A 27428-nucleotide genomic window follows, 5' to 3' on the forward strand; every position below is an offset into this window, starting at 1 on the left:
GCTGCCCCTCCACTTCCTGCTGCGTTCTGGGCAGCGCCAGGCCCGCCCCTCCACGCCTCCGAGGGAGGCTGCCGCCGGGCGAGCTCCTCCCCGAGCAGCTGCTGGAGCGGCCACTCCCTGCGCGCCAAGCGGGGCTGAGTTGAGGGCTTTGCTCCCGCGCCCTGCACCTAGCAGCCAGACGGCGGCCGGGGCGCTGGTCCTCGTCGCACCCCGTCCTCTCCCCGGTGACCCTCCCCGGGCCGCGCCGCCCCGCGCCTCCGGGACCATGCTGCGCTGGCTGCGGGGCTTCGTGCTGCCCGCGGCGGCCTGCCAGGACGCGGCGCCGCCGACGCGCTTCGAGACCCTCTTCCAGAAGTTGGACCGCAACGGGGACGGCGTGGTGGACATTGGCGAGCTGCAGGAGGGGCTCAAGGGCCTGGGCGTCCCCCTGGGCCGGGAGGACGAGGAGGTGGGTCGCTGCTGGGCGCGGCGGGAGGGCCGGGAGGGCTGCAGGAAGGCGGAACTGCGCGGCATCCAGCCCGCGAACGGGCGCCGACGCTGCGGAACGGGGCGCGGGGCCAGTCACCCCCGGAACCGGTGCGCGTCGGCAGCTGGAAGCCTCCTGGTATTTTTCCAAAGGAAATTAGCGCGGCGAACACGGTGGCCCACTCTTAACGATTTAAGACGTCTGTACCGCAGTACTTTCGGTCTGATGCATCGCGGCTCCTTCACTTGCCTTTTTGCAAAATTCAATCATAAAGATTTTGTTGTTGTTGTTAGCTCTCATTAAGCTTATTGTTTTCTTTTTGTTTGTTTTTTAAGTTCTCAGACTTCAGTGGGCCCCAGGTTCCGTAAAAAAGGCTCACACTTTGTATCTCTCAGAAGCTGCTTTGTTACACCAGCTAGTTTTGTCTAGTGTTTGAGATCTTGTGAAAGCCAGTCGGGTGTTCCCCCCAGCTTCCTGCTGAGGAGAGGCAACATTCCCTTGTTGAAGACCTTCTTAATGCCCTGAGTACATATATTGACCTAAAGGGTTGGCTTGTCGCTGAGCAGTTCCAACTCCTGTGAGTCATTTTGATTGTGCCTCTGACGTTCAGCCCGTTTAGCCGGGTGGGGATTCTTGGAACACCGCCAACAGCTCTGAAACTTAAGAGGACCCTTCGACATTCCCTATCCCAAGAGGGAAGGCGATTAAACTATAAGAGCCTACAACTGTTTCACAGTTATATTTTAAGCTACTCATTCAATGTCTTTAGTAGTTCCAGGCCCCTTTAGTTTACTATTTCTTACCGAGTCAGGTTACGTAAGTTACAGTTTTTAGAAAACTGCCCATTTTGTCCAAAGTTCGTAATATTCATTTACAGTTTTTAAAAAGTCCTGACTGTGTAGTTAACTTGCCCTATTTCATTTCTGATATCGATCTCGAACCCCCCCTTCAATTTTGCCAAAGATTTTTTTCTGTTTTATTTATACTTTGAAAGAACCAACTTTTGGTACTTTTTGTTGATGGTTCTCTTTTTTTATCTTTTCCCCATTAATTTCTGTGTCTTTCCTTCTACTTTCTTGGGGTTTACTCATTTGCTCTTTTTCTAATTTTTTTAGTTGAATGCTTGACGCCTTAATTTTGAAATACAGTATCCGTTTAATCACTTTTTTTAGCTGCATCCCACATTTGTATCTTTATTTAGTTTCATGTATTTTCTAGTTTCCAATGTGATTTCATCATTGACTTATGATTGATTTATTATTAAAAATTTTTAATGTTTTTTTATTTATTTTTGAGAGACAGAGCACAAGTGGGGAAGGTTCAAAGAGAGAGGGAGACACAGAATCCGAAGCAGACTCCAGGCTCTGAGCTGTCAGCACAGAGCTGGACGTGGGGCTGGAACTCCATGAACTGCGAGATCATGACCTGATCCAGCGTCAGACACTTAAATGTCTGAGCCATCCAGGTGCCCCTTTATTTATTTATTTTTAAAATAATTTAATTTTTTTTTTTTTAGAGAGAGAGTGAGTGAGTGTGTGAGTCAGGGATGGACAGAGAGAGAGGGAAACAATCCAAAGTAAGCTGCAGGCTCTGAGCTGCCAGCACAGAGCCTGATGCGGGGCTTGAATTCAAGAACCGTGAGCTCATGACCTGAGCCAAAGTCTGATGCTTAATCGACTGAGCCACCCATGTGCCCCAGACTCATAAATTATTTAAAAATGTACTTAAAATTTCCAAAGATATGCTTTTGTGGTTGGTTCTTTGAAAATATGAATAAAATAGACAAACCTCTGGTATGGTTGATTAAGAAAATAACTCAAAGTCAGAAATAAAAAATGTCTTTAGTTTTCCAAATTTATATGTGAACAAATTATAAAGTAAGTTGTATAAAATTGTGTGAATGCAAACATAGAATAGGATGGAATATATTTATTGCTATCACACACATATATTATATATAAGCGTAAAATGTATTTAATACATACATATACACATATCTAGTATTACTCCCTGTGCTTATGCTAGATATTAATTATTCCCACGATTCTTTTTTGACTTCTTTTTTTTATGTTTATTTATTTTTGAGAGAGAGAGAGAGGGAGACAGAGACAGAGAGAGAGAGACAGAGTGTGAGTGGGGGAGGGGCAGAGAGAGGGGTAGACCTAGAATTTGAAGCAGGCTCTAGGCTCTGAGCTGTCCACACAGAGCCCGATGTGGGGCTTGAACTCCTGGACTGTGAGATCATGACCTAAGTCCAACACTTAACACTTAACCAACGGAACCACCCAGGTGCCCCTTGACTTCTTCAATAAAATGATAATTAATGGTAGTGGCACTTGGGTGACTCAGTTTGTTAAGCTCTGACTTGGATTCAGCTTGAGTCATGATCTCATGGCTCATTAGTTTAAACTCCTTATCGGAGCGCTGACAGTGCAGTGCAGAACCTGCTTGGGATTCTGTTTCCCTCTCTCTCTCCCCTTCCCCTGCTTCCACACTCTCTCTCAAGATAAATAAACTTTTTTAGAAAAAGATTAATAATGATTATTTATGGATGGCAGGAGTTAAATTACCTTTTTACTTTTTTCTTCACAATTTTTATATTCAATTTTTAAAAATAATTGTATATTATTATGATTAGGGGAAAATAGAGGTCTTTGTTTTGTTTGCATAAGTATCACCTCCTCTGAGATGAGATTTTTCTGGACCTCCCTCTGTAGAAGAGTTGATCACACCCTACCATATGTAGGTCATTTGTCTCACATGTCACCACTGTTATCATTTTCAAAAGGTATTATTTTTAGTTATTGCCTGTGCCTTCCACTAAGACCAAACGTCTCGAAGATGAGGGTCATGCCTTAGTCACCTAAACACAAAAAGATTTAGGGCTGTGATTTGAAACAGCCTACGTAAGGCAGGTGGCTCATTTGAGATAATTATATTAAAAAAAGATAAAATTTAAGTGTAAAGCAGTTGTTAATGCTTTTATTTCCAGCCTATGTAGGACAAGATAACCGAAAATCTTTCTATTGCAAGACACCAACAAATGCTAGATAAAATAAGATAAATATCTTTTTTTTAATGAAGACTTATTTTTTTAAGATCAATTTTTAAGTTGACTTGAGAGCAAGGTACAGAGATTTCCCATTTACTCTCTGCTTTTACCTATTACATGCATAGCCTCTCCCATTGTCAACATCAATCAACAGAATGGTACTTTTTTTTTTTTTAACCAAGAGTGAACCTCCAGTGACACATCATTATCACCCAAAGTCCATAGTTTATCTTCGGGTTCGCTCTTGGAATGTGTATTCTATAGGTTCGGACAGTTGTATGATGACACGTATCCATCATTACAATATCATACAGAGAATTTCCACTGTCCTAAAAATTCTGTGCCTCCTCATTCCATCCCTGCCCCCCACTGCTGATCTTTTCATTGTCTCCATAGTTTTGCCAGATAAACATCTTTTTACGTGCATAAGAAATAGCAAAAATCTAATCAAACTGTCTGGGTTTGAATCTTGGTTCTGCTACTTACTAGTTAACTTTGGACAATTTTCTTTCTCTCTCTTTTTAAATTGAAGTATAGTTGACACAAAATATTACATTAGTCTCGGGTGTACAACATAGTGATTCAGCACCTCTGTTCCGCTGTGTTCACCGCCAAGTGTAGCTGTGATGTGTGACAGTACCATTAACTGTATTCCCTATGCCTCATCTGTCGTCCCTGTGACTTACTCATTCTGTAACTCCCCTGCACCCATTTTGTCTATATCCCCATCCTTCTTTGGACAATTTTCTTAATCTCTCCAGTCCCAGTTTCCTCATCTGTGACAGGAGCAACATTGGTTCTTATTTCATAGGGTTATTGTGAAGAATAAATGAATTAAAGTATGTAATGTACTTAGAAAACTGCCTGGTACCTAATAAGCAATCAATTAGCCATTAGCCTTTATTTAAAAAAAAATATTTATTTATTTATTTTTAGAGAGAGCAAGCACGAGTTGGGGAGGGGCAGAGAGAATCTGAAGTCCTGACGTGGGGCTCCATCCCACGACCCTTATTTTATGACCTGAGCTGAAATTAAAAGTTGGATCCTTAACTGACTGAGCCACCCAGGTACCCCAGAATTATTTCTTTATCAGACAGGATCTACGAAAACAGCAAAAGGATTTGTTGGGAAAGTTTGATGCCCCACTCTGACCTGTGGACCATCACATCTGTTTCACTCACAGGCGCAGTGTGTGTAGTGGCTATTATTATGAGCTGTGGAATCTGACCACCTTAGGCGAGCTATTTAATGCCTGGAAATCTGAAATGTAAACCAAGAATGGTAAGAGCTACATAGTCGGTAGCACAAATATGAAAATCATTCAATTAATGTTTTGAATAGTGCCAGACACTGTTCAGTGAACTGGGGATATAGTGGTGAACAAGACAGACGGGGCCCCTCAACTGTGTCCTCACAACTTTCCGTCTGCATAGGAGGTCTGCACTAGATAGATGGGTGGGAGGTACTTATAGGCAAATAAGGAACAGGATAATCTTTAAAAGTGGGAAGAGCTAGTTATTCAACAAAAATAGTTGCCCTTTTATTAGATGAGACTATCAACTCTATGTTTTGCTTCCTCCTGTCTGTTCTGTAAGATTCTGTCAGTCTGTCTGTTTTCCTTATTACTCTGGCCATATCTTTTGTTTTTTTGTCTTTGGGCCACAGGACTCTTTTTTTTTAATGCTTATTTATTTTGGGAGAGAGAGACAGAATGTGAGCAGGGGAGGGGGAGGGACAGAGGGAGACACAGAATTCGAAGCAGGCTCTAGGCTCTGAGCTATCAGCACAGAGCCCGATGTGGGGCTTGAACTCACGAACTGTGAGATCATGACCTGAGCCGAAGTCTGACGCTTAAGCAGGTGCCCCTGGACCACTGGACTCTTGTGTCCTGTCTGGATGTCTATCTTCTATGACTCTTTGTGACTACTTGCCTTCCCTGCAATGCACAGGGATCCTGTGGACTATACAATTCTCTTTTGGTGGGATAATTCATTCTTGATTGGGAGAGAGAGGATCCCAAACAGGCTGAGCATTGTCAGCACAGAGCCCGATGTGGGGCCCCCTCTCATGAACCAGGAGATCATGACCTGAGTGGAAATCGAGTCAGATGGTCAACCAACTGAGCCACCCAGGTTCCAGTGTGGACATAAGTTTTCAGCTCTTTTGGGTAAATACCAAGGAGTATGATTGGGCCACAGCACATCTAATGAAACAGCATTAGATGTTTGCCACTGTTCAGCTGCTCTGGGTGGGGGAAGTGTTTATTGCAAAGCCTGCTGTGGTACTTAGAACTAACTGTAGCATAACCTCCACCTAGAGGCAGACCTGTGGATGTTTCATGGACATGTGACAGAACTCTTTATGTTGTCAGTACTTGACAGGGTTAATGAATAGAGCAAGAACTAACAGATAAGGGTCGAATTAAATTTTCTTTGTGAATTAAAAAGAACTTATTTATTTATTTACTTACTTAGGAGCGGTTTTAGGTTCACAGCAAAATGAAGAGGTTCTAGAGATTTCCCAAATATCCCCTGCCCCCACACATGTATAGCTTCCCCCGTTACCAACATCTGGCACCCGAGTGGTACATTTGTTATAAGTGATAAACCTACACTGACACATCATTATCACCCAAAGTCCACGGTTTACCTTAGGATTCACTTTTGGTGGTGGTCTCTGGGTTTGGACAAATGTATAATGACATGTATCCGTCTTTATAGTATCATATGGAGTATTTTCACTGCTCTAAAAAAGTCCCCTGTCCTCTGCCTATTCATTCCTCTACCCTTTCCCCCAACCCTCTGGAAACTACCGATCTTTTTAATGTGCTCATAGTTTTGCCTTTTCCAGAATGTCATATAGCTAGAATCATATAGTTTGTAGTCTTTTCAACTTAGCTTCTTTCACTTAGTAATATTTAATATGCATTTAAGTGTCCTCTGTCTTTTCATGGCTTGATCGCTCATTTCTTTTTAGCACTGAATAGTATTGCATTATCTGGGTGTACCACAGTTTACTTATCCATACACCTACTGAAGGCCATCTTGATTGTTTCCAAGTTTTGATAATTATGAATAAAGCTGCTTTAAACATCTGTGTGCAGGATTTGGTGTGGACTTAAGTATTTTTTTTAAGTTTATTTATTTTGAGAGAGAGAGCACAAGCAGGGGAGGGGCAGAGAGAGAGGGAGAGAGAGGATCCCAAGCAGGCTCCATGCTGTCAGCACAGAGCCCAGTGCAAGACTCCATCTTGTGAACCAGGAGATCATGACCTGAGTGGAAGTCAAGAGTCAGGCGGTCAACCGACTGAGCCACCCAGGCTCCGGTGTGGACTTAAGTTTTCAGCTCTTTTGGATAGATACCAAGGAGCATGATTGCTGGATTGTATTGTAAGAGTGTGTTTAGTTTTGTAGAAACTGCCAAACTGTCTTCCAAAGTGCATGTGCTGTGTTGCATTTCCACTAGTAATGGATGAGAGAGTACCTGCTGCTCTGCATGAATTTTAATATTCAACTTTTTAAAGAGTGCTCCATATTTAGGAAAATAAATTACATAAAAAGTGGAGTTTTAATATGAAACTACACTTCTACATTTCCAGCGGAGCAGGGGAGGGACCATAGGTGTATGCATAGGGGAGCCAGAGCCCCCAGTGGCTCTGGAGAGTGGGATTAAGAAGAAGCCACAGACGTTGTTTATGAAGGTCTCCTGATTTCTCTCTCGGATCCCAGCTGACTTATTAACTTCTGTCCATTTTGAGATTATCCTCCTAACTGTGCTGCCAGCATCTGCAAGGACACTTGGGACCCTGGTGGTTAGAGTAGCCTTGACCCAGAGCCACTGCAGCTGCTGGCTGAAGATAAGGAACTGGGGTGAGGGTTGAGTAGAAGGAAAGGCTCAAGTGGGCAGATTTTCATTAGGTCCCCAATTCTTAATCTTTACAACAATATTACGTGCTTCAACCTTAGAGGGCTTTTCTAAGACAGCATGACCAAACAACTTTAAAAAATGTTGGCCCTCACCAGTCATTATGGCCCCCAGTCCACGTTCTAACCCCCCACCCCACCTCCAACTTTTCTCTAAAAGAATTCTCTACCTTTAGAGAAAGTCCTGTGCAGAGGTCTTTCTAAAAGTTTGGGTGAAGGACAGGAGTTGTTCCCTCTAGGCTCCTCCTGGAATGGGTGGGAACCAGGGCGTCTCATTCCCTGTCCTTGGAGTGGAAAGGAGCACCGAGGCCCCCGCCTGGGGCCAGGACTGAGGTGGTCCTAAGGGAGGCTCCCAGCAGGGAGTCTTCTTGTGTGTACGCCTCTGTCCTGGAGCCATTGCGATGGTCCCTCCGCTTCCTGTTTTAATCTCATGCTAGGGGCGTGGTGGGGGGAGGGGAATACTGCTATCATAGGTCCCTGTCAGCTGGACTGTGGTGCGCAGTATCTCCTTCCTCCCTCTCACTTCCACCTCTGGGAGACTTCCAGGGTCCATGGCATGGTCCCCACCTGCTGCCAAGAGACATCCCAAATAGATCCCCTTTATGAAGAACTCTTTAGGTACACGGACCGTAATGAAGATGGGACCCTGCTCATCCTTGATCTTAAGGAAGGCCTGCAGGATATGGGGGTCATTGATCTCCGGGAGGAAGGGCAGGTGCGCCTCATTGGGGCCGTGGTCGGAGAGGTGTGGGGCTAGGAGGTCTGGACAGGCCTTGGGCAGAGAGTGGTGAAGCCAAATTGACATATTCCCAATTGACCTGCTGATTACCCATGTTTTACCACATTACGAATAATTCAACACAGTTAAAACTTTTCTCACGCATTTTTCTCATTTCCCCTGGCCCTCATAAAACTTCCAAATTCAGAAGGTTCTCAAGATGTTGACTACAACCTTGTTTGGTGGGGGTCACCTTGTTCACTGTACTCACCTGTTACTAGTAGCCTGAATAGGCGGCGTGGCCAGTGATGCTCCCTTCCCGCTTTGGGGAACTGGGATGGTCACTATATGGATGTCTGGGAGTGGAATGATAGTTGGAAATGTCTAATACTATCTTCTGGTTTTTGTTTCTGGTAGGAGGGCCTTTGATCTGAGTGGCTTGTAGTCCTGGGGTTTCACCAGTGCTGACCTTTCCTCATAGCTTGCCTTAATTAGCAGACTTTTGAAGACTGAGCTCAGGCATCATTACTTCTTGGAATCCCTCTTTTTTTCCCAGCTGCCTAGATTACAGGTTGCTTCTCAATATATAATGCCTGTTTCAGTCACTATATTTCCAAATCATTTTGTTTGGAAATTATTATTGAATAGAATTGCTTTCCAATTATATTTGCCCTTTGGGTGTTTACACCAGTAGAATGGGAGATTGAAGAGCATGAGGACCATTGAATTCATTTCAGATCATTTGGTACTTTGTGCTCAAAACTCTCTTGGCTGAGTTCTGTCAATGTTAAGATTTAGTAAAATCTTTAGTAAAGATCCTTGGGCATCTTTATTTTAATCATCCAACTGGTGATTGATCAGTTGTATTTTGAACACATTCTCTATGTCAAGCACTGTGCCTCATTTGTAGTATCAGAGGCCTGGTCTGGGTGTTGTCTGTGCACTAGACCAAGGCAAAATGTTATCTCTGGAAAATTCACTTAATTTGTTAGTCCCTAAACCAAAAACCGAAGTATTTTTCTTTTGAAAGCTAAATATCCTTTAGGTGTATTTTAAGCTACTTTTGCACGTAGATGTTCAAGTGTGACTTGTATTTATTTGATACAAATTAAGCTTTCATAAGAAATCCTAGTTTAAGCCATAAACCCATTCAATTCTTGAAACACTTTTTTTTCCTTATAAAAAATTTTTTTTTTTTTTGCAAATCTTTTGGTTTTGGTAAGAGATGGTGTGCACCATATAAAGTCTTTGTATACCCAGTGATAACTGATTAGGGCTCACATATTAAAACCAAGGAAGAGTTACCTCTGGAGGGCTTTCAGCAACTACACCGAACTTTATACTTCAGGGGAACGCTGATGTGGCTTTTCCTCAGGTGACAGTGACATCTTTAGTGGGTTCTGATGTGAGTTTTCTCCCACATGTCTCCAGCATCCCTAGTAGACAATTTATGTAGATTAATAATTCAATCGATTAAAAAATAGAAATGGTACTTATGTAATGGTAAACAAGGAAATATATAACTTTTTGTTCTGATAATTAATTGGTTTCTCAAATGATGTTTTATTTGGCTTTTTGCCATGAAGGGGGAGAGACTGAATATACAAGTATGGGTTTAAAATTGAACTTTGGCCCACAACTTACAGGAATCCGCTCAGGAAACCAATTTTCTATAATAACCCAGGGAGCCAACCTGCTGTAAGTAAGACTTACTGGAGGCCAGATTGCGGTCTCTAGACAATCCTGGAAGCAAAATAATAACTTCTGTAGCAGCCCCAAATAACCAGAGATTAATAACCAACAGCTTCCGTAATTTTTATCTCCATTTCCAACTTAGGACCAGAAAGCTGAATAGGTACCCCTAACCAATCACACAGGAAGCCCCCACCTCTATTTAGCTTGGCTGGAGCTTCCCCAGGCCAAGAGCTGCCAATCAGGGCACGCCCGAAGCCTCCCTTCCCGCCCCCTGCTGTAAAGCTTGTCCACTCTGCCTGCCTTTGAGCCTCCGCTAAAACTGACCGTGGCTGACCCCCTTACTGTCGTAAGTTCGGAACAAATAACCTTTGCTTTTCTCATTTGATAGGTCTTCATTTATTTCTACAGAGGAATATAAAAGAAAATTCAAAAGGGAAAGCCTGGTCTACCGTATTTTTTTAAGTTAGAGTCCTTATTTACCACAAGAAGGGTTAAAATAATATGGGTTAAAAAAAAAATCAAGCTGTTCAAAGATAGGTTCGGGGATGTCTTTTAACTTGTAATTTCCGAAATGATAATTGTTCCCTAATATTTCCATGGACCAAAATACAGACTTCTTAGATGAAACTTTCGTATGTAAATGGGGCCTCAGAATGCTGTGACGTATTCTCTTGGGTTACGCACATCTCAGCATGTTTGAGGGAGTAGTCAGGAAACAATTTCCAGGTGAGTGGGTGATTCTGGGTGTCTTAACAGGCAAAAGTGGTGGTGGTTGAAGACCTGCATGCAATATCAAATAACATAATTGCATTTCTTTCTCGAAGACAATGATTTGTATTAATAGAGATAGACAGTTTGATATGACAGCTTTTTTAAGGATCATTTTTTTGGGAAAAGATTATTTAATTTTGTAAATCAAAGGGAAAATACTATTATAAACATTTAAACCCTATACTAGGTCAAGTGTGTGTTTTTTATCTTGGAGTTTATAAGATGCATATCTTCTGGAAAACAGGCAATCTGCTCCAAGTGTATGTATGTCCAAATGATTTTGCGGTTTAGCCTATTAAAAAAAAATCTTTTTCTTTTTTGTAGAAAATCTTAACAACTGGTGATATCAACAAAGATGGGAAGCTGGATTTTAAAGAATTTATGCAGTACCTTAAAGACCATGAGAAAAAAATGAAATTGGCATTTAAGAGTTTGGACAAAAATAATGATGGTGTGTCTTTATTTTCTATTCATCACCAGCTATGAAGAACCCCTTCTCGTACTTCCAATGTGTATTTGGTCTCTTTTTTTTGGGTAAATAATTCTTAGTAGTGTTTGTACTTGTTTTTCTTAGAGATGTGATTTTTCTATAGAATTTATGTTTTAGTGAAGAAAAAACAAAGGCATAGCTTTGTCTCCTTCATGGACATGTGCCGCACAGCAACAAATTTCATTTGCTTGACAAACACATTTCTATCTGAGATAGAAGAAAGTGAGGCTCTGCTTTCTCGTTTTAGCACTCACACTGTAGACAAGTGTCCTTCTGCAGTTTACTTAGTGCTGTGGTTTTTTTGTTTTTGTTTTTGTTTTTTTTTTGCATTTTTGTGCTTTTTGTTGGTGATCTTGCTGTTTAAAATGGCTCCCAAGCATAGTGCTGAAGTGCTGGCTATCATTTCTAAGTGCATGAAGGCTGTGATCTGCCTTAGCAAGAAAATATGTGTATCAGATAAACTTCATTCAGGCGTGAGCTGTACTAACAGCCGTGAGTTCAATGTTATTGAATTAACAGTATAATATGGTGTCATGTATTACCATATATTTATATACACATATTACCAGGTTTTAGATCAACAAGGTTTTATGTCAATTGGTTGATGAAAATGCTGTGATCAGAGGCTGACAGAAATCTACCCCTATATTTCCCATAGGAATAATGGTTCAGTATTTGAGAATTCAAGGTTTATGTTGACCTTGTAGAGCATAACTACCATGAATAATGAGAATCGACTGTATTTAAGAGTGCAGTTATAAAGGAGAATATTCAGAGTGGCATTTAAGGAATTTCATTGCCAACAGATGCCTCTGACTATTCCTACATTGTGCAGATTCTCATGTTTCTCTTTTCCTTTCCTCATGAAAACTCTCCAAATTCTGAGATTTCTTCAAAGTCCTTCTCTCAAATGAAGTCTTTCCTTTCACCACTAATAGTCATTGTTGTCCTCCTCTTTCCTGGGGAACTTTGCCATTAGTTCTAGTTTGGCATCAGACCCTCTCATGGTTTGTTTTGTTCCATCCTATTTTGTGCATATCAGTGTAGGACTCACATCAGTCTGTGAGCTGCTTGAGGGGAATGCAGTATTTAATGCTCCAGTTTATTGCTTCTATTTCCTCTTTCTTCCTTTTCCAGTTCCTCTCATTCTGTCTATAAACATGCTTTAATTTCTTTAATAATAATAATTTTCCCTCTTCCATCTTCCTACTATCCCTTTCTTTATTTTTTCTGCCAGATTTCTCAGAGGAGTAGTCCCCACTCTTTGGCTTTGTTTGGTCATTTTTTAAGCCAATGCAATGCATGTTTATGCATATGAGATGCCTAGTCATTTATTAAAACTTAGAAATGCATACTTGTGACATGAATAGACCCTAACTTAATGGAATTTACTTCAAAATCAGAGCATCTCGATTTGAATTTCAGTTTTGCTGATGCTTAGTGTTACTTGGTCATGCCACATAAGCCCTCTTCTTTAGATGGCATGTCATTCACCTCTGAGGCCTTATGATCTCTGAATGAAATAATGTCTGTGTACTTGTTTAGTGTATTTGTTAAATTTTGAGCTGGTGTTGTAGTATGTATTTAAGGAAATATGTAACTCACCTAGATTCATAAAAATTTTGCCTTACTGAGTCCAAGGCTTTCCCTTACAAAATGAAAGAGGTAAAATTCATGAGTTCTAAGATCTGTAGTGGTTCTGAATCTGGGTTTATGCTCTTTTTTAATTTTTTAAAGGAATAATTGAGGCTTCCGAAATTGTCCAGTCTCTCCAGAGATTAGGTATAACTATTTCTGAAAAACAAGCAGAGTTGATTCTTCAAAGGTAAGCTCTTTCTCTTACTGACAATTGTGGGGTTTATTTGGTGCTAATTTTATGTTTTTTATTATTTTTAAAATTTTAGTATCTTATATTAGAGATCTTCATTTTAAGTATAGTTTAAAACTCCCTACAACTTATCATTCCTCATTACATCATTCAATATGTTTCTTTGTCTTCTTTCCTTTTTTGTATGAACATGTTTAAAGTGTAGGAGTGGAGGGTGTGCCTGGCTGGCTCAGTTGGAGGAACATGTAACTGAAGTCTGCAACACCTGTATCCTACCTTCTAACCCCTCTTCCAGATTTACATAGTGTTTCTCCCACTCTACTTGCTTTTTCACTTATGGACCTCTGGCCCCTTCATTTACACTGGTTCCTCAATCTCTTGATCCATTTCCTTCCACTTTTCCCTTCTTCCTTGCTTTCTTCCATCCAGTTGCCTTCTTTGCCCCAACATTTGGGCTATTAAATGTTTCTAGAGAAAAATGAGACTGAACAGATTAGTACCCCTAAAATGCACAGCCTTGATTCTCTACTGGACTTTCAGGCTGAAGCTTCGTCTTCCATTCCCCACAGTGATTCCAAATGTTTACCATGCTATTCCCACCTGCCACTCTCTTAGTGACTGTCCGTTCTCTGTGGCTTCAAAGAGCAAGTTCAGCTAGGCATGAATGAAATCTGTTGACTCTGCTCTCACCATGTTTCTTTCAGGTCTTTGAATTCTCTAAAAGCCTTTTCCAGCTTTGGAGCTTTTCACTTGTAATTCTCACTGCTTAAGGGACTAAACGCCTCCCCTGTGTTTGACTTCAGTTTTCACGTCAGACAGATCTATGCTGTCTAAATCAGTCTCCTCCACCCTCCAGCAGTTTTCTTTATTCACGCCACTTATAAAGTTGCTGGTTCATTGCTCTTATAGGTTGTAATCATAAGCTCATTTGTATAGTTTAGTGTTTACAAATACAGTTTCTAAAGATAGAAGGCCTGGGTTGAAACACTGTATTCTACTCTGCTTACCACACCTGTGACCTAGGACAAAATACTTAGCCTCTCTCTGTCTATTACATGGAGACAATAGAAAGTATATAGAGTTGTTCTAAGGATTAAATGAACTTGGGCAGTGCGTCAAACAATGTCTAGCAAATGCTCCATGAATATTAGCTATTACTTGTTACTGTTTAGTGTCTGTTTTTCCTGCTGCATTGTAAGCGTTAAGGGTACAGACCACTTCCATCTCGTTAAGTGTTCTACACTCAGCGCCTTGCAATAGTGGGCCCCCAGAAAATATTGAAGAATGTGGTAAAGAATGAGTAGAAGTCATCCTAGTGGAAAAGGGTAGGGTGAAGGACGTTCTAGATAGAGAGAGAGACCTGTGCAGACACAGAAGAATGTGAACAGCACACTCAGGAACTGGGTCAGGCAGTGTCTTTCAGAATGCTCTTTGTCTTTTAGCTAATGGTGTATGAGCTGTTGGAGTGATCCATTCAAAACAGCCATGAATATAATAATAGTGACCAATTTATGAAATAGTAGACAATAATAGTGAATCCAGAGAGAATAATTTATTTTAATCTGCTCTAAGTTACTCAGGAGAGGGAGGTCAAATAATATCTTTAGATTCTGTTCTATGTACATGGCAAAAATTCAGCGTAAACCTTGAAAGTATAGGAGCATATAGAAACTGAGTATATAACATCTAAACCAGAGAGGGGAAAAAGTGGAATAAGAAAATAAACAAGCATGAAGTTCAGGCAATTCAACAAAGAAAGGAGGAAAACAATTCAAAGGAAAAAAGTGAGACAAATAGAAAGCAAAAAGTAAGATAAGAAAAATAAGTTAAAAGTACAATAAAACCCTGCCAAAATGTTCCCTGAAATAATGTTAGGTCCTGTTTTCTTTTCACTTCCATTCCCTAGTGGGGCAGGTTAAATGAAGTTATTTATCTTTTGGAGAGATGTCATGTGGGAGAAGAGTTGGTTAGAAAGTTGTTATTGCCTCTGATCTGTCAGGATTTTTCAGTTTAGTGTACAATCTAGGGGGGACAAATGATTTCAATATTTTCATAGTATTGTGACAGAATATACTCACTGAAAAATATTAACATCATAGTGACATGAAACTATATTACATTTTTTATGCTCCCTATAGTGGACTTTTAATGTGTATCAAAATAAAAATTAACATAAGATTTGTTCGGACAGAAAGATTGTCAGATGAAAGAAAAAGTAAAACAAAATCCCGCAAATGAAATGCAAGCTAAGGTAGCTAATCAGTATCAGATAAAGTTACAAGGTAAAAAACATTAGGGGAAAATAAAGTGTCCCCACATTTAAGACTCACAGAGACATAGAATGTTAAGCTGGTTGATAGAATTCTGGAGATAAATTGACAAATCCTTCAGGGTAGTGAGAAGTTTTAACATACAGCTCCCTGTACTGTAGATCAAATGTAGAAAAAAATTTAATCAAGATGGAAGAGAAATAAGAAACTTGATTAAATGAGTGTACAATAGAACCTTGCACCAAGAAATTAGAAAGAAAAATTTTTTTCTCAGGTATGTGTAAAAATTGATTTTATCGTAGTCCGTAAAGCCAGGCTCAACACCTTTCAAAGAATTGGTATCACAAAGACCATCTTCTTTGACCACATGTATTAATTTATAAGTTAATAGCAGAAATAGGTTCTAAAAATATCATTGGTTTTGGAAATGATAAATACTTCTCAATTTTTAGGTCAGAGAGGAAATCATAGTAGACACTCAAGGATACTTTGACTTGAAAGAATATTATATATGAAAACTTGTGAGATATAGTTAAGGTGGTACTTACAGGGAACTTTATAGCCTTAAAGGTTGTATTAGAGAACTATTAAGGGATGTGTGGGCTGCCAGGGCAGAGCCATGAGGAGACCAAGATCATCTACAACCTGGATGGGCAGGAGACGTGGTACCTAGCAGAGCTGCCCTTGCTCACTGAGTGTGTCACCTTGGTGAACTTGATGGGCATCCTGCAGCTACCCAGCTCTATGTTCTTCTTCAAGGCTGTGGACCACAGTTTCGGAGTGGTGAAGGAGGAGCTGTCGGACAGCAGTGCCTAGCTGCGGTTGGTGTCCACTGATGGCTCACACCAGAACCAGTAACCTTCTGCGCTGACAACCCACTGTAACTGCCACTGCCTGTGAGTGCACGGGGCACTGGGGACTCCTGGCCCTGTCTTTCCACTTTTGTGCTGGCGGGGGCAGCCAGGAAAACCTGGACAGGGACAAGAGATGGACTCCTTGGTGTCTGCCCAGCATGAGCAGCCATGAAGGAAGGAGGGATAGCCCAGAGCACACAACCCAGGTTAACGGAACTGCAAAGGTGGAACAGTGGCGAGAGCAAGGGCATTGGAATAGCCCATCTGCCCTTGTGAACAGTGACCTAGAGACCCCACCTTCTTCCCTTCAGATGAGAATGACTGCACTTGCAGGTTCAGCAGCTCCACAGAGCAGAGCAGCGCCTCACACCTGATGAGAAGACCAGCATTGGCAGTGGCCAGTGGAGGTTTTGCAGTTCAGTGGTCTTGATCCTTCAGCAGCACTGTGAATCCACAGCGTCTCTGAATATCATCATGGTCACTCTCCAGGAAAAGTACAATTTTTTGGGTATCTCCATCATGGGCCAAGGCAACAAGCATGGTGATGGAGGTATCCTCATTGGCTCTGTCATGAAGGCTGGGGCTCTGGCTGCTGAAGGACGCGTCATGCCAAGAGGTATGCTGTTACAGGAAACTGTATGAACTTTGAGAACATGAATAATGGCAGTGCCATCAGGTTCTGCTGGAGACTGGGCCCATCATCTTGACTGTAGCCAAGGTGATGGGACTCCGGTCCATGCGGCTGTGTCACACTGCCCAGGAGTGAGCCCATGCAACCCACTGACCCTGCAGCCTGAGTCTCCCACACTGCAGCCATGACCAACACCTTTCCTATATATGCTATGAGCCCCTCCCTGAGCACCGTCACCTCCACTGGCTCTTCTATCACCAGCTCCAACCCTGACACAGAGTGCCTGGATGACTCACACCTGTGCACCCACAGTGACATGGCCGCCATCATCAAAGCCACGGCCTCCCCGGAATCAGGGCTGGAGGTCTGTAGCAGCATGGGGCTCAAGATTACCGTCCTCAGTGCTTTCGTTGGCTCGGATGTGGGGGACTGGCTGCTGTACCATGTGGAAGGCGTCACGGACCGGTAGGAGACCAGCAAGTATGCCAGCAACCTGCTGAACGTGACTTCATCCGCCATACTGTCAGTAAGGTCACCTTCTCTGAGCAGTGCTACTACGTGCTACTCTGTGGCTGCATGGCCAGCGTGTCCTTCCATGATCACAGTGGCTTCACAGGGCCTCTGACTAGGACATGCCGGCCCCTTTGCCACACCTGGGGGCTGCTCCTGGCTCCATGGGTTTCCCTTGTCAGTACCTGCTGCCCCTGCACCCCTGTAACCTGCACCTGGGCATCCCAGGGGCTTCCCACCAGCCATAGTGGGGGCAGTGCTAGCAGTCTGCACAGTGAGGGCAGCTGGAGCAGTGGCTCCAATCATAGTGGCAGTGATTGGTGGAAGGAGAAGGCCCCCAAACTGTGCAATAACAGCAGCGGGTAGGACCTCACAATCCATAGTAGCCTACGGGACTGCGGGAGCCAGTGCCCAGTGAGTGAGCAGTGCCCACTGAGCCAGCAGCCAGGACTCAGTGACCAGCCTGGGTAGCCACTGCACGCATCTGAGCCACAGCCCCTGTGGCCTGCCTTGTTTCTAAACAGTCTCCTCCATACTGATGATACTCCACCAATGGCCTGGGGCCCCCAGGAGCCCCCCAGGCAAAGACCTGGACTACGTGCCCTGCAAACTGACCGCCAGTGCACAGTCCTGCTGCATGGCCGTGGGCAGCTCGTAAGTCCCTCGTGGACGTGATGTGAACAGGGCCTCTCCCCCACGTCCATGCCACTCCTACCCCGGGGCCAGCTGTGTCCCTCTTTCCATCCATCCATCTTTTTACTTTGTCTGGTACCTGAAAGGGAAATAAACAGAAATAACTTCAAAAGAAAAGAATGAAGGCTGAAAATTAATGTGCTGATTTAAAGGAAAAAACCAGGATAATCTCAAAAAAGGTAGAAAGGAGGAGATAAGGAAGCAGTGGAACAGAACGCAGAGATAGGAGGAGGAGGAGGAGGATCAACAAAGCAAACATTGGTTATTGGAAAAGACGAATTTCTGGAAAGATGGATGAAGAAAAAGAGAAATGAGATGTGAAATAAATCATGTTTGATTGCAAGTAGACACATCAGAAAAATTTCAAAGATAACAAAATATCATGAGTAATTTTATCCTAAAAAGTTTGATAACATGAAATAGAAGAATTTGCAGACACATATAATTTACCAAGACCAAATCAAGAAGAAATAGCCAACAGTGCCTAAGCAAACACATTGCACCAGTAATTAAAATTTTTTCCATAAAGAAAACTTGAACCCCAGATGGTTCTCATAAACTATCAAAGAACAGATCTACCAACATATATGGAATGTAGAACAGCATCTGTGAGGCCATTATAATTTTAACAGCAAAGGCTGACAACTAATGAAAGAAGGAAATTATAGGTCAGCATCTTTATGATATAAGTGTAAATACTTCAGAGAAAATACTAGTGATCTGCTAGCTGTATAGAAAAAAAATTAGCTTGGGGTATCTGGGTGGCTCAGTCTGTTTAGCATCCGACTTCGGCTCAGGTCATGATCTCAGGGTTCAAGTCCCGCGTTGGGCTCTGTGCTGACAGGTCAGAGCCTGGAGCCTGCTTCAGATTCTGTGTCTCCCTTTCTCTCTGCTCCTCCCCCACTCATGCTCTATCTCTCTTTGTCTCTCAAAAATAAATTAAAAAAAAAAGTTAAAAAATTAGCTGTACATAGAGAGCATGATATACCACAAGCAATACTTTTAAAAGAGCAACTTAAAATTTTTTTCTTAGAATACTTAATACAGGAAAGCTGTACCTTTTTACCAAATTGATAATGATTCGGTGCTGTTGAAACTTGTCAAGAAACTTGTCGGCCCGTGAATTACCCAGACATTCCTGGAGATCTGTGAGAAGCAGGGGACCTCCTCTGCCAGATGCTGAGTTGTTATTAAGCTACAATTAAGCTGGTGGTGGTGGCACATAGATAGCCAGTAGTGACAGGTGGGACATAATATCCCAGAAGCAGACCCATCCATATTTAGGGTTCGGCACACAGAAGGAAAGGGAAAGGAGAGACTTTGGGAGGTGGGGCTAATGCATCTGGTTGTCCGTGCAGACTGATGTAAAACTGGATGTCTACCTGATGTCAGCCACAGAAGTCAACCAAAATGTGAAAGTTAACCTGGAACACTTGTAGAGGAAGAAAAGGAAATGTCTTTACCTCATGTAAGGAAGGGTTTGGTTAAAAAAAAAAAAAAAAAGACAAAAGGCAGTAACGCAAATAAAAGTTGATTAATTCAACTTCATTAAAATTAAGAGCGTCTTTTCACAGAAAACGTAAACCAAGTGAAAAGATGAAGAGAAGTTATTTGCTAATTTGTAACTTGAAGTATAAGAATCACCTTAAAGAACTGTACATATAAAAGAAAAAGATACTTAACACAGTAGAAGAATGAGGGGAAAGACAAACAGGCATTTCAAATAAAGGGAACCATGAATAGCAAGTGAATATGGTAAGGAGTGCTTGACCTCATTAGTGATCAGAAAAGAATTGCGATTTAAACCCACAATGAGACGATTTTATTTGTTTGTCAATGTTCTGTGACTTTAAGCTCCAGGATTTGGAGTTCATTTATTCATTCAGTGAATACTCTCTCTGCCAGCCACAGTTCTAGACACTTGGGTCATATCAGTGAACAGAATGAACAGAAATTCGTGCCTGGTGGAAGATGAAGGCATGTGTGGAGGTGGGAGGAGGGTCAGAGGATAAACAGTTGCATTAAAATGGAAGACAGTGACTTTAAGTATTGTAACCCATGACAGTGTTATAAACATAAGTACTAAAGAGGACTCTCGTGTACATGTGGCATGTTAATACCCAGGTGTTGAGACAAATGAAAGTTTAAGTGTAATTTCACACATGCGGTCAAAATTAAAATTGGCCCTAGAAAACATTAGATAATAAATGCCTGAAAATTACTTTTGATTTGACTGTTATCTTTATGAATCATTTTGACACATATTATAGAATAAATATAAGGTTTGGAGAGACACTCAAACTTGTTTTCAGAGACATTCATTAATTCATCAGATAAATGAGCACATTCTTTACGCCAGTCACTTTAGATGGTGAACAAAACAATAAAAGTCCTGGCAGACGGCAGAGTAGATCTTAGGAAAAAGCTGGTCAAATGGCACACTGTCAAGAAACTTGTAAACAAGCAAAAAGTTAATGACAAATATCTAAGGCTACAGTATATTAATGGTACATGTTGAAAATGAGATATGCAGTTTTCTTAAGACTCAAAAGGCCTAATCAGTAAGTTAGATTTTTTTTTTTTTACAGTTACTGCTAATTTTCTTACCTTTGAAGAAGTTGGAGAAGGGAATTGACAGAATATTTTGAGTGTATTCCTAAATCATATCCGAATGTTTTAACAGAACATTAAGATACATCTTTCTGGGGTGTCTGGGTGGCTTAGTTGGTTAAGCTTTCAACTTTAGCTCAGGTCATGATCTCACAGTCTGTAGGTTCGAGCCCTGCATCGGCTCTCTGCTGTCCGCACAGAGCCCGCTTTGGATCCTCTGTCTCCCTCTCTCTCTGCCCCTCCTCTACTCATTCCTTCTCTCTCAAAATAAACAAACATTTAAAACAAAAAAAAGAGAAAAGTCTTCCTGAGCCAGTGCAAGAAAAAAAAATGGATCATAAATCCATTCATTACTACTTCCCAATACTTAATCTTCAAGCTTTAGTGTTTATAGCTCATGGATTTGGGTTTTACACAGTGCCAAAAGTAGTCTTCAGTGAGATCTCTTTGTACCTTTGGGACCCTTCTTTATCTAAATGATTAAAACTATCTAACAGAACACCAAAAGCTTGCTGCCATTTCCAACAACCTATTATTGTGAACTGGGTTTTTTTTTAAATAAGAACATTGAGTTGAAAAAGAAACTATCGTTCTGCAAAATGGCCAATAGTGTTTTACTTATAAATTTTATTTTGTTTTTTAATTTGCTTCTTTTTATTTTCAGTATGGATACTGATGGGACAATGACAATAGACTGGAATGAATGGAGGGACTATTTCTTACTTAATCCTGTTACAGACATTGAGGAAATTATCCGTTTCTGGAAACATTCTATTGTAAGTATGCTATGTGCATTACATTATACTCACTTGTAAGCTACCCAGGCCATTGTGTAATCTGCTCTCCAAAACAATGGGAACTCTCTGTGTTCTCTGAGGGAATTTTAACTTTTCTAATGGATTTGTCTGCTATGCTTATTCATGGATTTCAGTAAATTTTATACATAATAAATGAAGCCTAGAGTTCACATTGCTGCTGGTAACAATGCCTAAACTTAAATAGGACATTATAAAATTATTGGTGATTAAAAACACTCTTTTATGAGTATAGAATAACATATTAATAGTTCAGTAGCCTATACATTTTCTACTTAATGTGATGTAATATTCATGTAATCAGACTCTTACTGTATCTTTGGAGATAGTTGATAACAGTTGAGGCTACAGTTGTGTATTCATTTTATTGATAGTAAAATTAAGGAAGATGATTACTGCTGTAGTGTAGCCTCTTACCCCTACACTCCTACCTATAAAATCTTTTATACCAGAATCATTTAGTTAATAAAGCTGTAAAAATTCTATCATTATAGAACTCCATTTGTCTCAAGCTATATTTGTAATCTATGGTAATGTGAATAGGATGGAGGAAGGATTATTTTTAAACAGTAGTTCCCTGTCAGCTAAATTTTATAAAGAATTTGTTGCATGTTTTAAATGACAAATCTATAAAAATATTTATAGACAATCTATATAGTAGATGCGTTGCAAGGTATTCACATATATAACTTTAGTTTTTATTTACAGGCCTATAGCATATATCATGGTATAAAGAATAACATGCATAGAATTTTGGATAAAAGGAGGATCTTTGAGGAATTGACAAACTAATTTCTTTCTGTAGCTAAAAAGGATTCACGACATTTGACAAAAGGCCGATCTTTCATTCTGACATAGACCAAGAGGAGAATAATTGTTCTGAATCTATTAAGAAAGAAGTTGTAGTTTTTGGTTCTGTAAATTTGTAATTACTGTTAACTTTCATTTCCTGTGAACTGAAACTGTATTTCATTTAGTGTGGATAGGCTATTTATAATCATCTATATGCTCAAATTCATTCAGTATACTTTTTTTTGAACAAAAAAGTTCCAAATATTTTTATTCTCTTATAGTAATCTACAGTACTAAAATATTTACTTGAAAAATTTTGCAGCTGTTGTATTTTGTTTTCTTTTCTAATTTAAATCCAAGTCAGTTAACATATAGTATAATAATGATTTCAGGAGTAGAATTTGGTGATACATCACTTACGTATAACACTCAGTGTGCATCCTGACAAGTACTCTCCTTAGTGCCCATCGCCCACTTAACCCATCCCCCACCCAATATCCTGCAAACAACCCTCAGTTTGTTCTCTGTATTTAAGAGTCTCTTATGGTTTGTCTCTCTCTTTGTTTTTATGTTATTTTTGCTTCCTTTCCCCAATGTTCATCTGTTTTGTTTCTTAAATTCCACATATGAGTGAAATCATGTGATATTTATCTTTCTCTGACTAATTTCACTTAGCATAGGACCCTCTTGTTCCATCCACATTGTTGCAAATAGCAAGATTTCATTCTTTGCAATCACTGACTAATAATCCATTGTGTGTGTGTATATAATACATATATACATATACGTATATGTGTGTGTTTATATGTATACCACGTCTTCTTTATCCATTCATCAGTCGATGGACATTTGGGCTCTTTTGGCTATTGTTGATAAACACTGCTATAAACATTGGGGTGCATGTGGCCCTTCAAAACGGCACACCTGTATCTCTTGGATAGATACCTAGTAGTGCAATTGCTGGGTCTATTTTTAATATTTTGAGGCACCTCCATACTGTTTTGCAGAGTGGCTGTACCAGTTGGCATTTCTACCAGCAGTGCAAATGAGATCCTCTTTCTCCTCATCCTCAACATCTGTCGTTGCCCGAGTTGTTAATTTTAGCCATTCTGACAGGTGTGAGGTGGTGTCTCATTGTGGTTTTGATTTGTATTTCTCTGATAATTAGCGATGTTGAATATCTTTTCATGTGTCTGTGAGCCATCTGGATGTCTTCTTTGAAAGAGTGTCTATTCATATCTTTTGCCCATTTCTTCACTGGATTCTTTGTTTTTTTGAGTGTTGAATTTGATAAATTTTTTAGAGCTTTTGGATACTAACCCTTTATCTTATATGCCATTTGCAAATATCTTCTCCTATTCTGTTGCTTTTAGTTTTGCTGATTATTTCTTTTGCAGTGCAGAAGTTTTTATCTTGGTGAGGTCCCAGTGGTTCATTTTTGCTTTTGTTTCTCTTGCCTTTCAGAAGTTGCTGCGGCCAACTTTGCCTACTTTCTTCTCTAGGATTTTGATGGCTTCCTGTCTCACATTTGGGTCTTTCATCCATTTTGAGTTAATTTTTGTGTATGATGAAGAAAGTGGTCTAGGTTCATTCTTCTGCATCTCACTGTCCAGTTTTCCCTGCAGCATTTCCGAAAGAGACTGTCTTTATTCCATTGGATATTCTTTCTTGCTTTGTCAAAGATTAGTTGGCCATACATTTGTGGGTCTATTTCTGGGTTCTCTGTTCCATTGATTTGTGTATCTATTTTTGTGCCAGTACCATACTGTCTTGGTGATTACAGCTTTGTAATTAAAGTCTGGAATTGTGATGCCTCCTGCTTTGGATTTCTTCTTCAACATTACTTTGGCTATTTGAGGACTTTTCTGGTTCCTTACAAATTTTAGAATGTTTTGTTCTATCTCTGTGAAGAGTGCTGGTGTTATTTTGATAGGGATTGCATTGAATATAAATATGTGGATTGCTTTGGGTAGTATCAACATTTAAACAATATTTGTTCTTTCAATCCATGAGCATGGAATTTTCTATTTTTTTGTGTCTTCTCAATTTCTTTCATAAGCTTTCTAAACTTTCAGTGTATAGATTTTTCACTTCTTTGGTTAGGTTTATTCTTAAGTATTTTATGGTTTTGGTGCAATAGCAAATGGGATCAATTCATTGATTTCCCCTTCTACTGCTTCTTTATTGGTATATAGAAATGCAACCACTTTCTGTTGGTTGATTTTTATATCCTGCAACTTTGCTGAATTCATGTATCAATCAGTTCTAGCAATTTTTTGTGTGGAGTCTTTTGGGTTTTCCACATAGAGTATCATGTCATCTGCAAAGAGCGATAGTTTGGCTTCCTCCTTGCTGATTTGGATGGCATTTATTTCTGTGTGTTGTCTGATTGCTGAGGCTAGGACTTTCAACACTATGTTGAATAACAGTGGTGAGAGTGGACATTCTTGTTGTGTTCCTGATCTCAGGGGGAAAGCTCTCAGTTTTTCCCCATTGAGGATGATATTAGCAGTAGCTTTTATGTATCGTATATTATCATATATGGCCTTTATGATCTTGAGGTATGTTCCTTCGCTCTGTACTTTCTTGAGGGTTTTTACCAAGAAAGGATTCTGTATTGTGTCAAATACTTTTTCTGCATCTAATGAGAGGATCATGTGGTTCTTGCCCTTTCTTTTTTTAATGTGATGTATCACATTGTTGATTTGCAGATATTGAATCAGCCCTACATCCAAGGAATAAATCCCACTTGCTCGTGGTGAATGATTCTTTTAATGTATTGTTGTATCTGGTTGGCTAGAATCTTGTTAAGAATTTTTGTATCTAGGGGCACCTGGGTGGCTCAGTTGGTTAAGCATCCGGCTTCGGCTCAAGTCATGATCTCATGGTTCGTGGGTTCGAGCCCCGCGTCAGGCTTTGTGCTGACCGCTCAGAGCCTGGAGCCTGCTTCAGTTTCTGTATCTCCCTCTCTCTCTGACCCTCCCCTGCTCACACTAGCTCTCTCTGTCTCTCAAAAATAAATTTTAAAAAAGCACAAAAAAATTAAAAAAAAATTTTTGCATCCATGTTCATCAGAGAAATTGGTCTGTAGTTCTCCTTTATAGTGGGTCTTTGTTTGGTTTTGGAATCAAGGTAATGTTGGCCTCATAGATGAGTTTGGAAGCTTCCCTTCCATTTCTTTTTTCTTTTTCTTTTTTGGAGCAGCTTCAAATGAATAGGCATTAACTCTTCTTTAAAGGTTTGATAGAATTCCCCTGAAAAGCTCTTCGGCCCTGGACTATTGTTTGTTGGGAGATTTTTGATTACTGATTCAATTTCTTAACTGGTTATGGCTCTGTTAAAAGTATCTATTTCTTCCTGTTTCAGTTTTAGTAGCTCATATGTTTCTAGGAATTTGTCCATTTCTTCTAGATTGCCCAATTTGTTGGCATATAATTGCTCACAATATTCTCTTATTCTTGTTTGTGCTTCTGCAGTGATGGTTGTGATCTCTCCTCTTTCGTTTATAATTTTATTTATTTGGGTCCTTTCCTTTTTCTTTTTGATCAGTCTGATAGGGGTTTATCAGTTTTATTAATTTTATCAAAGAACCAGCTCCTGGTTTCATTGATCTGTTCTACTGTTGTTGTTGTTTCAAAATTATTGATTTCTGCTGTTCTTTATTATTTCCCCTTTTCTGTTGGTTTTGGGCTTTATTTGCTGTTCTTTTTCCAGCTCTTTGAGATGTAAGGTTAGGTTATGCATTTGAGACCTTTCTTCCTTCTTTAGGAAGGCCTAGATTGCTATGTACTTCCCTCTTATGACCCCTTTTGCTGCATCCCAGAGGTTTTGGACTGTCCTATTTTCATTTTCATTGGCTTCCATGCACTTTTTAATTTCCTCTTTAATTTCTTGGTTAACATTCATTGTTTAGAAGATGTCCTTTAGTCTCCAAGTATTCATGGTCTTTCCAAATTTTTCTTGTGGTTGATTTCAAATTTCATAGTGTTGTGTTCTGAAAATATGCATGGCATGATCTTGATGTTTTTGTACTTGTTGAGGGCTGGTTTGTGTCCCAGTAGGTGATCTATTCTGGAGAATGTTCCATGTGCACTCGAGAAGAATGTGTATTCTGCTGCTTCAGGATGATATGTTCTGAATGTACCTGTTAAGTTCATCCAGTCCAGTTTGTCCTTCAAAGCCATTGTTTCCCTGTTGCTTTTCTGCTTACATGATCTGTCCATTGCTGTTAGTGGGGTGTTGAAGTCCCCTACTATTATGGCATTATTATCAATGAATTCTTTATGTTTGTGATTAAGTAATTTATATTTTTGTGTTCTCCTGTGTTGGTGACATAAATATTTATATTTATTTGTTAGATCTTCTTGTTGGTTAGGCTCCTTAATTATGATATAATGCCCTTCTTCATCTCTTGTTACAGTCTTTATTTCTGAAATCCAGTTTGTCTGATATGAGTATGGCTTCTCCAGCTTTCTTTTGACAACCATTAGCACGATAGATGGGTCTTCATCCCCTCTCTTTCAATCTGGAGGTGTCTTTAGGTCTAAAATGAGTCTCTTGTAAGCACATATAGATGGTTATTGTTTTCTTATCCTTTCTGAAACCCCATGTCTTTTGATTGGAACATTTAGTCCATTGACATTTAGAGTGAGTACTGAAAGACATGAATTTAGTACCTTTGTGCCTTTGTGTTGTCTGTAGAGTTGGTGTTTAGGCTGATGTTCTCTGGTCCTTCTGGTCTTTGTTGCTTTTGGTCTTGTTTTGTTTTGTTTTGTCTTTTTTCCACTCAAAGAATCCCCCTTAAAATTTCTTGCAAGTCTGGTTTAGTGGTCATGAACTCTTTTTATTTTTGCTTGTCTGGGAAACTCTGTGTCTCTCCTAATTTTGAAGGACATCCTTGCTGGATAAAGAATTCTTGGCTGCATATTTTTCTGATTCAGCCCATTGAATATATCCTGCCATTCTGTTCTGGCCTGCCAAGTTTCGTTGCATAGGTTGCTGTGAACCTTATCTGTCTTCCCTAATAGGTTAAGGACTTTTACCCCTTGCTACTTTCATAATTCTTTCCTTGTCTGTGAATTTTGTGAGTCTGACTATGATATGCTTTGATGATGGTCAGTTCTTGTTGAATCTAATGGGAGTTCTCTGTGCTTCTTGGATTTTGATGTCTGTGTCCTTCCCCAGATTAGGAAAGTTTTCCACTATAATTTGCTCATGGTTTCTGCCCCTTTTCTCTCTCTTCATCTTCTGGGACTCCTATGATTTGGATGTTAATTCCTTTTTCATAATTCACTGAGTTCTCTAAGTCTTA

General features: G+C 40.3%; 1 protein-coding gene and 1 pseudogene across 1 annotated transcript in view; both read left to right on the forward strand.

The window, feature by feature from the left end:
• The first annotated feature begins 107 nt into the window (after positions 1-107).
• The window catches only part of LOC115299966 (calcium-binding mitochondrial carrier protein SCaMC-1), a 48609-nt gene continuing 21288 nt past the window's right edge, over positions 108-27428 (forward strand). Inside the window, exons 1-4 of the mRNA XM_029949513.1 lie at positions 108-448; positions 10949-11075; positions 12852-12939; positions 21175-21286. Coding sequence (XP_029805373.1) covers positions 266-448; positions 10949-11075; positions 12852-12939; positions 21175-21286 — 510 coding nt within the window. The 5' untranslated portion in view covers positions 108-265. The remainder of the gene's footprint in view (positions 449-10948; positions 11076-12851; positions 12940-21174; positions 21287-27428) is intronic.
• On the forward strand, positions 15807-17573 carry LOC115299372 (annotated as a pseudogene).

Source organism: Suricata suricatta, chromosome 8 (assembly GCF_006229205.1).
Source record: "Suricata suricatta isolate VVHF042 chromosome 8, meerkat_22Aug2017_6uvM2_HiC, whole genome shotgun sequence".
In the NCBI taxonomy this organism is placed as follows: domain Eukaryota; kingdom Metazoa; phylum Chordata; class Mammalia; order Carnivora; family Herpestidae; genus Suricata; species Suricata suricatta.